A 12550-nucleotide genomic window follows, 5' to 3' on the forward strand; every position below is an offset into this window, starting at 1 on the left:
TTACAGTTGCATGTGAATTTTGGCAGGTTGGTTTGAAGCAGCTGTTTGGTGGTATTTTCATCACCTGTCACTACAAAATACTCATAAAGTTGCCAAGCATTAATTTCATTCTGTTACCTTTTAAAATGTTTACAGACAAAATAGAGTTTGCAAATGATATACAATGCACCCCACTTGATTTCAAACAACATGCCATATTCTGACCGGCTGCCAGTAATCTAGTTTTAAGAAAATTGGCTATGAAGCTTAGATGTCTCTGAGGATGTCGGGGATCAGGAATTAAGTTACAACAGATCAATTCAAGAGGTCTTCAGCGACACAAGAAGTCTTGTGGTAAGAAACATTCTCAGAATGTGAAATGTGGACAGGAGGAAGTTGATCAAACTTTTGATTTCTCACCAAAAACAGAGGGGAAAAAAAATCTAATTTTATCATTTTTCAGGGAAATCTCTGAACTTTGCAGTTTTTCAAGCTTTAAAGTTTACAGCTCTTTATTTTTTTTTTTCAGGATAAGGAGGTAGCAAGTCTCACACTGTCGTCTTGGCAGAACACAGTGTGTTCAGACTCTGCAGTAATGCTGAACTGACCTAATAATAGTTATCCTTACTCATATATGGTGTCACCGTCTCAATTTTCACTTGGTACAGAAGTGTGAACACAAAACAAGCCATTCCTCCCAAATCACATCACGCTCAATGTCCTACAATGGACACTTTAAAAATGCTGGGGTTGAAGACACTGGATCTACCAATTGCTGTGTAAGAGACGGACACCCCCAAAATGCAACAAATACATAGGGAGCAACCGCCTGCTGCCCAGTCGATACCAACTTGTGGCATCAGTTCTGAAATTACCCTGGCATCTGTCGCCAAATCTGCTGCTGCCGCCCTGCTGGAGGATTCACGACGAAAAAATTCTTCTGTTTGCAATTCTGCAATCACGTTGTTCACAAAACAAATCGAGATTGACCTGTAGATATGATTTCTATGCAAGCATCATCTACTAAATATCCTAAAAGAACTGAAGACGAAGCAGCGCCTTTGTCTGTGACGACACCTATGGCCAGATACCATTTGCCAAATGCATTTGCTAGGGCTTTCCGACAAGAACCACGCACACAGAAAAAAAAAAAAAAAAATGCACGCCTAAATGAAAACCCTTCAGTCCACTCATTTCCCTCAATGTGCATGTAGCTGATGCAATAGCGAGTCCGAAAACACCTTTCTTTCTCAACCTCTCACTGTGTTTCACATGGCCCCAAGGCCCATCCTTGCGGTTACTTCATCAAAAGATGCCCTCTTTGACAGAGCTGGCGTGTCATCTCACAGAGTCTATTTGTTTCATTGTCATTTCAATTTTCTGCGTGGGGGCTAACCCCCGTTTGCAGTTTCTTGCTATAGGCTCCCTTAGCTCAGTCTGACTGAAGTCTCTGAGCTGCAGAGGGCGCCATTCGTCATAGGCAGCGTCTCCATGGCGGGCTCCAGCATCTCGGTGCCCTCGTACCAGGATACCAGACCCTGGCTCACTAGTTGCTTGTTCAGCGATTGCGTCTGTATAGTAAAGAGATAGCAAACATGGCATTAGAAGGGAACAGATGTTAAAAGGAAAAATAAAAGTGCAACTTGAGACTCCCCTCCATACTAAGTTGACATGAACAAAAAAAGTGAAAAGAAACTACGCCAACAGAGAAAGTTGTACATGTCACAATCAACAAAGATATATCATCCACTTATCCATTTTATCGACTTTTTCACTTATTGTATAGTATGTCAAAAGAAAAATTACAACGGGACCCTCCATAAAGATAACTCTACAAGTACTAAATCAATCCAAATACAATTTCAGGGTATGAAACCATAACTTATTACCCACTTACAGAAAACCCCATCCGATTTGCTTCAGTGGTCAAAGCAACTGGGTCAAAGAGATATGAGTAGTTTTGTAGAGCATGTCAGGAATCCCTTTTCTCCAAGTTCTGTCCATTGTGTTCATACATTATGCAGTTCCGAGAGCATGCAAGTGCCTAACTTGGAAGATGACATGCGTTACAATGATTCACACATCTCTATGACCACTCAACCAAATTAAATGGGGGTTTCTGCATTCTGCATAATATAGCTGAGATGTTATATTTTAAAACCCTGAAGTAGCATTTAGATGGTTAAATCATATTGGAAGTTATCAATATGAAAATCCAATTGCAATTTTTTGGGGGACATACTGTATATAAATATTCAAATATTCATCAGGCTCCCCTGGTGCTAGACCACCTTGTTCAAAAAGCTCACCTTGCCATAGCTGTCGATAAAGAAGATTTCGATGAAGGGAATACCGTCCACAGAGTAGCCAGTGATGTTTGCCTGCATCATGCCGATGCTCTGGGCGACCTGCTCTATGTACACCCTGCACGTCTCGTTGAAGTCAACTTCACCTGTTATACGGCACAAGATTTCAAGGGGAACCAACAGAGATAGGGTGATTGTGAGAATGGATAAAAATTCTATTGGCCGTGTTACAAAACCTCATACATCATTCTGTGTGTAAAGCACCATCTATAGACAAGGTACCATACAGCTCCAACAGTGCATTGCTATCGTAGCAGGACAATTACCCCTCCCCATACCCCTTACAAGATAAATACTGGTTAGTGTTCAGATAAGGCTAGAGAATAGATTAGGGTTAGGATTAGGTTTAGGGTTAGAGTTTGGGTGAGGGTAAACCGTTAGGATTAATTCCAGGATTAGGGTTGGGGTCAGGGGAAGGGTCTGGAGTAATTGTCCAGGGGGTAATTGCCCTAGACCCCATTGCAATTGCAATGTGCTAGGTCAGGATCATGTATACAGACAGATTTGACTATTGCTGCTGATGTAACAGTTCACATATATTAATACATGTGTCCTCTGAAGTCAGTAGTTTACATACACTCACAAATTCCTACATCACTGTTCATATGAGTCCATGAATTGATTAATCTCCTCATTAGCCTTAAGTTTCCCTTGCCGAACTGAGTCCACAAACTTTCTACTTTGCAATGTCTGTCTTTTGACAGTGTTCAAATATCACAGACTTTGGGAATTCAGTTTGCATAGCAGCAGCTGGCAAAGCTGAAGTTTAAATTCTGATAACAATAAAGTTTTAATATCTGAATCCCAAAACTCCATCTGCCCTTTAACCTGTTGAGGACAAGTCCCGAGTATACTCGGGCAAGTGTCAATGGGAAATGCGCGTTGTAGCAAAATCAACCTGTCCTCAATGGGTTAAAGACATTCTAATGGCATTCGTGGAAGGTGTACCAGGCACTTAGTTTCCCAGAATTTCACATGAGTTTTAATCAATTTCTAAAGGCACACGTGCAAAGTCTACCTGGTAGGGGAGCAATGTTGCTCATGTAGCATTCGGTGGCCTGGAAGGGGAGTCCCAGGAAGTCGGAGCGGATCTGGCGCAGAGTGTACCCCTCCAGCCTGGCATAGCCCCCGTAGTCCAGGAAGCGGACATCGACCTCGTCGGCCTCGTGGCTGACCTCAACGACCTGGGCGCGATACCAGCCGTCCATGACGGGAGCTGCACAGATGACACCATCTGGACGGACAGGGGAGAGTGAAGACAGTGGTTGGTCAATGTGGCAAGTGGAATTCTCTTCTTTTCACTTGGAGGAGTGCTAGAACAAAAGCCTGCCACAGAACAGCAGAGGCATCTAAGTTCTATTCAATGACGCTCCCGCGACAACTGCTCCCATGAAATATTTACATGATAAGCCAAACATAAATTCTACCCACAACTATAACCCTAACCCTAATCCTAATCCTCACATCAAACTAAACCTTCACCCTATCACAACCCCAATGCTAACCTTAGGTCCTTGGATAAAACAACACTGGAGTGAGTGTCGCAGGAGCAAGAGCAGGAGCAAATGTCGTGTCATTGTCTGGTTCAGTGGTTTGTACAAAAGGAGAGATCAGGGTTCAAGCCTAGGTAGCAGCCCTGTATTCGACAATAAGATGTTACCCACAATGCTCTTCTACCCCAGATGTATGAATAGGGCTGCCATCATTCACAAAACAACCTAATAATTCATGTATCAGGAAGATATCTATAATATCCTATCTTGAGAGGAAGAGACTTTCAAATTTTCAGGAAGTCTCCTGCAGAATCTGGGAGACTTAGATGGCTCTGTACAAATGGGAATCACAAAGGAAGTTAGGCTATTGCTGTTGGAGTTAGCACCTGTGCCCAACAAAGATGGCTCCCTAGCTGAAACGCTGCCCCAGGGAGAGGAGATGCAAGACCAGGGGGGGGGGGGGGGGGGGGGGGGGGGGAGTGGGTGGATACAAGAGGCCATAGTAATTCACTATGCTGTAAAGTTCTTTGAGCTCATCATAGTGGAAAACTGCTATTACAAAGTCAGATGACGATGCCTCTGACAACTGGACTGGTCATCAAACTGTGGCCCCATCCCATGTCTTTCAGAAGAAGGCCAGTGGTGGAAAGGGAAAACTCACTTTCGATGGGCCTGGGCAGCTGCGGCGTCATGTCAGCCTGCTGGTAGATCTGGGTCATGAGGTTGTCCTGGACGGCCAGTCCCTGGAAGGTCTGGTGCGTCGGCTGCTGGATGAAGATGTGACCGCCGGACACCACGCTGGAGATTCGCACTGCGTTGGTCACCTCCTCTGGCAGATGGAGCTGAGGGTCAGTCAGATGTGTAAATCAGAGAAAAAAAAAATTAAAAAGTAGTATCTCTCTAACCCCTTATGATTCATTTTAGCCACAAAGCACCATCTCACCAGCACTGCACAGAAATCCCTGGTGCTTAGGTGGCAGCCATTGCAAACTGTACAATTGGAAATTTTCAGTGTGTAAATTTTCAAACATATTGCACAACTAAAAACCCGAGCAAAAATAAAACATGTGAAACTCATCTTACCCGGCCAAGTGCAAAATATTACTCATGCGAAAATATCCACTTTTACAGTAATCTCCTAGCAGAGGATAACTCATTTCCTTTTCATCTCTAGGAATTTTCTGAAGCAAAGTGTTCACTTTCATTTTATGTTTTTCTCTTCTGTTTTTTAATACACATTTCACACAGCATGACAGAGGACAGCATCTCATGGTAGCCCTGCACATGTTATAAACTGCTGTTTCATTTGGAACAAGCTGCTGAAGAATTATCCACCTAAAGCTGCATTTACACCATGTTCCCGGCAACCCCGGCAGCTCCATTTCAGGCCACCGAAGAACAAAACAGGATGGACATGAAACAACGCCTTGAGACGGGATAGGCAAATGCAACATGATTGCCGTGGATGCCGTGTCAGATTTTTAGACTGTCAAAAAATTTGCCACCGCAGTCCTAGTGCTAATGAGGAATCTTACATGCAGCGATAAAACGGGTTGAATGTAACAAAACGGGGCGGCGCGTAATAAGCCGTAACAAAACTTGGAGGCTGTCCAAAGCAGGATGCAACTGAAAATATTGATAGTCTAGTCCGACCAGACGCCGTGAAAACAGCACCTGATAGCAATATGTTCACCAGGGTGAAGACTGAATCGCAGACATTTGCTCACAGCATTTGCACATTATAGCATTTTGAGCCCCCTCTCCCTTTCCGCAGGGGAAAAATGAAATGAAATGGGAAACTGTTAAGGCCACTCACCTGGGTCATTTCTGGGGGCTTTGCCTTCCTCTGCTGCTGTGTGTTGGCTCTCCTGTTCAAGTCGGCACTGGGGAACTTCTTCTTGATGTAGACCAGGGCCGCATCCACCTCACCCCTAAGACCTGCATCCAGACATGGACAACAACAACAAAATAAAACTAGAAATGAAATGTGTGGTTACCATGGTAACATACAAACAACTACAAGGAGGAAGGGCTGGTGAAAGTCATTAAGAATTGGACTAAGTTTGATACTTTGTTGCTGCATGGGAAAAAAACAACATTCCCTTTAATATGAACCCTAGGAAATGGATTCAAAGGTGCAATATATCCATTGACTTTTTGTATCATTTGCTTGCTATTAGCTATGTTGAAATCCAATATCACTAATACCAAATAATGTCAATACCATGAGCACTTTAATAGGACATCTCTTTAATAAAGCAGACTGCAGATGCACAAATATTGAGCATGTAAACTACTCGCTGTGAACTTTGGAGTCAATATATCAATTTTGTTTGCCTTCATCTGGCCATTGTGACTGGCAGGCTACGTGCAGAGTGTTGGCCATCCAATGAGCGTAATTTGAGGAGGTCTCTCCACGTGGTGTATGTGTGTGTGGGATCTAAGACATTTTGTATCAATGAGTGTTTGGAAACCAAGAGCCAATTACGGAAACCACACCTTTTAGTTTCCTCATTACATCAGCGAAGAGGACTCTCTCCCTTGCGCTTGGAAGAGTTGCTAGCGACTGTTCAGTGAATCAAGGGCACAGATTACAAACGTATACACTGTAGGTAAGCTACACCATGGTCACAAAAGCCACAAATGTATGGATATCAACCTTGCAAACAAAGGCATTGCAGCATTATGATGGCCGAAAAAGTGTATTTTGGTCAAAAAGCAGTTCTTTTTACCTTTCCTGTAATCGACATGTGCAGTACTGCCATTTGAAAATGCTTAACGGTATTTTCCATGAAACGGGCAGGTTGAATACTGCAAAAAAAAGGTAACAGTTGGCATCCCTGCAAATGCCAGCAAACATATCAATTTATACCTATCAAATCCCAAAAACCATATTTCAACGGTCTTGAGCTGCATCTTTTTATATTCATTTTTACTAATCATCTTTAGTGATTGGTCAACGAGGAATATAAAATCCTGTATTTCCAACCTTTGCTGTTCATGTTACTGTTTGTTTCAATCAGAGAATTTTCAAAAGCTTTATAAGTGCTAGATATACAACTGACTCTTATATTAGCATCATACACACCTTGCAAGATTAAACTTCTGGTTTCTTTCTCAAAACATCAATAATGACATCCTTTTTTTTTTTATTAATTTCATACGTAATGCAGATTTCATGAATTTCACTGTTTCCATATAACCCTTCTCTGATATAAGATATGCAGTGAAATTCAGAGATGCCAAGTGAATAAGGATGATAGCATCAGAAGAAAAGTTCCCCATGACATGATAGGTTAAAAAGAAACAGAGCAGCAAAGAAATCTACCCCACAAATCTAATGGTCACAAAGCCCATCCTCACGAGATGCAACACCCAGAAGGTTGTGTCAATCACTTACAAAGGTTTGACCAGAATATTATTACAATGACAGGTTAGAAGAGTGGTGACACAGAGAAAAAAAAAACAAAAAAAAAAACCCAACATCTAATTCATGTGGTAAGGCATTTCAAACTCTGCACTACAGATTGAGAGATCTTCTTTAAAAAATAAATAACAACAACTTGCCATCCACAACACAGATTTGGTGAGTAGTTGAGTATGGGACATTCTTCAACACTACGCGGGCTCCAGTCTTTTCCTTCAGCTCACGAATGTTCTTGCCCTTCAGAGGAAAAACACAACATACAACAATTTGGTTTAGAGTACAGAGTTTGTGCTACGTGCATTGCTAACAACAATGGTTCAGAAACTAACGTATGGTGTTTTTTTTTAATTGCTTTTTAATTTTCATTTCAATCACTTCTGATTTTGCATTCCACGAAAGGGATGTAGTATAAAAACCTGTGTTATATGAAGATTGTGTTTTCACAATGTGAAGTAGTTTGATTAAAAGATGACTCATGTTCAAGGAATCTGATGGGTAGATAGATGCCAGACACATTTACTATCAACATAGATACACCATCTGATTAATAGAATATTTCACAGTGTGATTAAATTTTTACATACATATTCATGCTCTTCAGTACTGACATTCAAAGAAAAATGAAAAGTCGCTTTACCCTGTTCCTTAAATTAAGACATGAGTGCACACTATTTCTCAGTTCATAGTTACTAAGACTATCAGTTTGGTGGCATCATTGATAGCACATGGCTACCACTGACAAAACTTGAATGAAAGATCATGAAAACAAATTACTTCAGTTCTTTAGCTGTATGTAAGCCTCATGACTGAAAATTCAATATCTGTGACTAAAAAACACAAGAATCAAAGCAGATCTTTGCAATTTTATGGCAAAAGAGTGCCTATCAAAATTATGAGGGTTAGTAAAAATGCAAATCCTTTTGGGTGTTTTTTTTAGTTGTATTATTTGTTGTTGTTGTTGTTTTTTCTTGGGGTATTTGCCAATTGTTAACTATACTATCAGAGATATCTTTTGCCAATTGTTAACTATACTATCAGAGATATCTTTTGTTAATTTGAGTCTCAATTCAAACTACATAGCTATTTGAAGATGTCTGTAAGTATGCACAGAAGACTACATTGTATCTATGTCTGGCCTCTCTGATAACATGGCCCTAGACCACTTACCGCTTTACCAATGAGCCTTCCACACAGCTTGGTTGGGAACTCAAACTGGTACACCACGGGGGCTTCCTTCATGGCGGGCACCTGGGGCACTGCAGCCGGGCTAGCACTGGCCCCGGAGTCTCTGGACCCATGCCCACTGTCTATCGATGAGCCCTCACTGTTCACCTCTGATCCACCATCATAACCTGCCGAGTTACTGCATCACATAAAATGAAAAGAAGAAACCAATGTACACCAACGGGGTCATAAAACATTACATTTGATTATGCTGGATGTATATTAATGGATACCGAGAGTGTTCTATGTATTGACAGAGAATTAATTTTGTGATGCTGATTTTTCTCCACTACAAGGAGAAAGCAAAGTCTAAATCCTAAACATCAAATACCTTTCCAGGTCCTTGAAATAGAATCAAAGAACAACATACTGGGGTTCTCAGGCCTCTTAACCTTTCTGAGGAAAAATTCAGGAACATTTTGTTTCAGATTTAGAATGCTACAATTTTAATACATGTGCAATGCATTTTCTTTGATATTAACATTAAAGGGAAGGTAAACCCAAAGAGCAATGTGGATTGAGTGAAAGCAGCAACATTAGTAGAACACATCAGTGAAAATTTGAGGAAAATCAGATAATCGATGCAAAAGTTATGAATTTTTAAAGTTTTGGTGTTGGAACCTCTGGATGAGGAGACTACTAGAGGTTATGACGTATGAGTGGACAACAATACAAAGAAAATATAAAGGAAATTCAACAAAAATTGATTTTTCTAGCATTATGAAAAGGCAATTGACTAACCGCTTTCAGAAAGCAGCCTGGGGAATAATTGCTACCCTTAACATATGTCAGTATCAAGTTTATGGAATTTGTAATTTTCATAAAAAATGCATTTTTGTGGAATTTTCTTTATATTTTCTTTATATTGTTGTCCTCTCATACGTCATAACCTCGAGTAGTCTCCTCATCCAGCGGTTCCAACACCAAAACTTAAAAGATTCATAACTTTTGCATGGATCGTCCGATTTTCTTCAAACTTTCACAGATGTGTTTTAATAATTTTGCTGCTTTCACTCACACCACATTACTTTTTGGGTTTGCCTTCCCTTTAAAGGAAAGAATACAAGAAACAGGAATCTGTAATAAGGTCAAAAAGGAGCTAAAATTAGGAAACTTGATTTAAAATGGTTGAAAGGAAGGCATCCATTCTGACATTAAAATCTTCTATTCCTCCTAGCTGTTGGGCCATGTCAAACACTGTAACTTTGTTCTTTTTCTCTGTGCTGATATAATTTGCTGACATAATTTATTTATTGGTGAAATCAAAACAAAAAGAAAACAGAAAATCATCCTACCGAGAAATATTGAGTGAAGGTCCTTCATCTAATTTTTTTTTTTTTGTCCAAGCACTACACATTTCTACTTTACTTCAATGCCCTAACAAATGTAAATTCATCTCTAATACACTACCACTCTAGCTAGTACTTCAGACATTGCTTTGTAAGCCTCTCAATTTTCTCCTTTTTCTTTTTTTTTTTTTTTAGTGGAGGGTTCAATATGAATTATTGGTGTAAAGTGTCAGTTTGGTGTATTTCCTTATCTGTGTCTCCCTGCTGTAAAGTTGAATTATTTATTTTGCTGTCAAATTTTACACAAATGAAAACCAAGTATGGTTAATATTCAGACTTATATTTGGTGCTTTTACAATAAAACTGAAAGTGAATTGAATTGGATTGAGCTTGTGAATTAATGTCATCAAATTGTCAACACAGTCACAAGTTTCATCTTTGTCTTTTCCATGAGCTTATTACTACATTTGATTCTAGTACTGTCCCCATATAAACCACACAAAGAGTTCGACATTACAGCAGTACATTGGTCCTTGAGCAGTACAGAAGACCAATTATAGATGGGACAGCTCTCATAAATCTATGAAATGTGCTAGTTTGTTAGAACTTCATCTTTTACTCTCAGGCGAGCAGAATGAGTCCGCTATTAGAAACCAGAATGGCAAACCCAGCGGGACAGTAGATGCACATTGAGAGGTCTGTTAACAAACCCCATTCTGCTGGGACAGTTCTTCGTGACCTCACTCTTTAATAAGTCTCATTTAGTAAATGGCAACGCGGGATGCATGCGATGGCTTGGAATGCGCGCTATGGGAACGGGATGTCCTCCGCACGAGTGTCTGATGATGTGGAGCGATCCCCGGTCTGATCCACGCAGGATCTCCCGAACACGGCAAAGAGGCTCAGTGACCAGGAAGAAATGTGGATGGGTACTAGTGTTGGCAGTGGAATAAGCATGAATAGGAAGTGGGGATGAATAGTGTGTAGTAGGGACAGGTACGGTGTACACTGGAGCATTCAGAAGCTGGTTAGAAAACATCTGGATAAGCAGGGCAGGTTTTTGAACCACCCTCACTTATCATTCTAGGAAATCATTAACACCCATGATCACCATCATTCATTCCCCTTTCAATATCAATTTCACTCTCATCACTTTGCATGAAATGGAGGCTTATCAAGGTGTGACAAATCCACTTGCCCACTTGTGTGGGGCAACATGATATAAATGGGCACTTGCTTTCTAGGTATTGGGGCCCCTTGCCTACATGTCCAGTCTGGTAAGTGGGTAAAATATCTTTGGAAATGCCCTGGATTAAGATTCATCCATACATATGCAACCAGGATGGCTACTATCATGACCTACATGACAGCATTAGTACAAGTATGTCATCTCACCACAGGAAAAAGAAATAACTTGCACCACGCAGATCTTAATCAAGTTTCTGCTGGTTTGGTATAATTTCTGCTTGCCCGTGTAATGTAGGAATGTAAACATGGATGTTCAATGAGTCACGATGACAGAGCTTGCTTGAACATTCTTCTCCAAACACTATTTTCACTTTCAATACCATATGTGGGGCTTTAATTTCTTGTGCATGCACGTGCGTACGTGCAAAACTTTAGCTGCACTCTATACCACTTGAAAATGTTAGTTGAGTTATTGTCTGCATAAAACCTTTACAGCAGCGATGCTTCCGCATTAACCACAGGGCTTTGCCTTTTGCGTCTGAATCTGAATCCAGGTGAATAGTCTTCAACAGTTTTAGCAAGGATTAAAAGTGACAGGAATAGGCTATGCATTTCTGGGAAGCCTTAGAATTGTTATCATTAAAAACTCTGGGAAGTTTGTGCTTTACACTATTAAATCTTGTACCAAATGGCATGATTGGGAAAAATTTGATGATGGATGTTCAAGGATGGGGTTATTATCTTTAAAGACCCAGTAGTGACCATGTAATGGGAAGGCTGGCCTGACTCGGACGTATCATATTAGGGAGTCCCCATAATAAACTGCGTACAGCTTTATACAGCTTTATACGTGCACAGCCTAAAAATGTCAACTGGGGTTGTATGTTACCAATGAGCATCTGCTTCAGTGCAAAAAAATTGCTGACACTAGTTACAGGCAATTCAATTCTAGCAGGCCTGCAGTAGTCCTGGTTTTCTCATGTACCTCTGTGTCAAAGAATGAAGATTCAAGCAGGCCAACCTTCCCACCATGCAACCTCCCCACACTACCAAGCATGCTTCATACACGACTTGATATACCACTGTACTGAAAGGAAGTCCAATGTTCACAAAACTAACCGCTGCTGAACTCCTTTATTGGACCTTGGATGTAGAACAACCGTGCTATAATTAAACTTTCTACTTTTGCAATGACACATAAGAACAGATATTTCTTTCTTTCTCTTCTATTTGGTACATTGTATAGCAGTGTGTGTGTATGTAATCACTAACAACACTACACTGACAGGGCTCTAAGGAGATACTCCCAGTAAAGATCCATCACATGCAGTCAGTTGGTTGTTAAAGGAGACCTCCGGATGATTTTCAAATTTTTACATAATATATATAAATTAGTTATACTGGGTACAGACTTGTTTCAGGATTTATAATGATTGGGATGAAAAATAAGAATGTTTTCGGAATTTCTAACAAATTGCAATGAACAAGGATGATGACATGGCAGCCTCACCATAAGAATGCATGAGATGTGGCTCAAGGAAGCAGAACAAAAGAAGAAGGCATGCATAGATTACACACAGGTGA

At 40.6% G+C, this 12550-nt stretch overlaps 1 protein-coding gene across 1 annotated transcript in view; it reads right to left on the reverse strand.

Annotated features, from left to right (window-relative positions):
- Nucleotides 1-533: 533 nt before the first annotated feature.
- The window catches only part of LOC140226809 (uncharacterized), a 30769-nt gene continuing 18752 nt past the window's right edge, over nucleotides 534-12550 (reverse strand). The window contains exons 2-8 of the mRNA XM_072307233.1: nucleotides 8433-8628; nucleotides 7406-7502; nucleotides 5655-5776; nucleotides 4500-4680; nucleotides 3364-3579; nucleotides 2289-2431; nucleotides 534-1550 (exon numbers count right to left, since the gene is read on the reverse strand). Of these exons, the coding sequence (XP_072163334.1) occupies nucleotides 1407-1550; nucleotides 2289-2431; nucleotides 3364-3579; nucleotides 4500-4680; nucleotides 5655-5776; nucleotides 7406-7502; nucleotides 8433-8628 (1099 nt within the window). The 3' untranslated portion in view covers nucleotides 534-1406. The remainder of the gene's footprint in view (nucleotides 1551-2288; nucleotides 2432-3363; nucleotides 3580-4499; nucleotides 4681-5654; nucleotides 5777-7405; nucleotides 7503-8432; nucleotides 8629-12550) is intronic.

Source organism: Diadema setosum, chromosome 4, assembly GCF_964275005.1.
Source record: "Diadema setosum chromosome 4, eeDiaSeto1, whole genome shotgun sequence".
Classification (NCBI taxonomy): domain Eukaryota; kingdom Metazoa; phylum Echinodermata; class Echinoidea; order Diadematoida; family Diadematidae; genus Diadema; species Diadema setosum.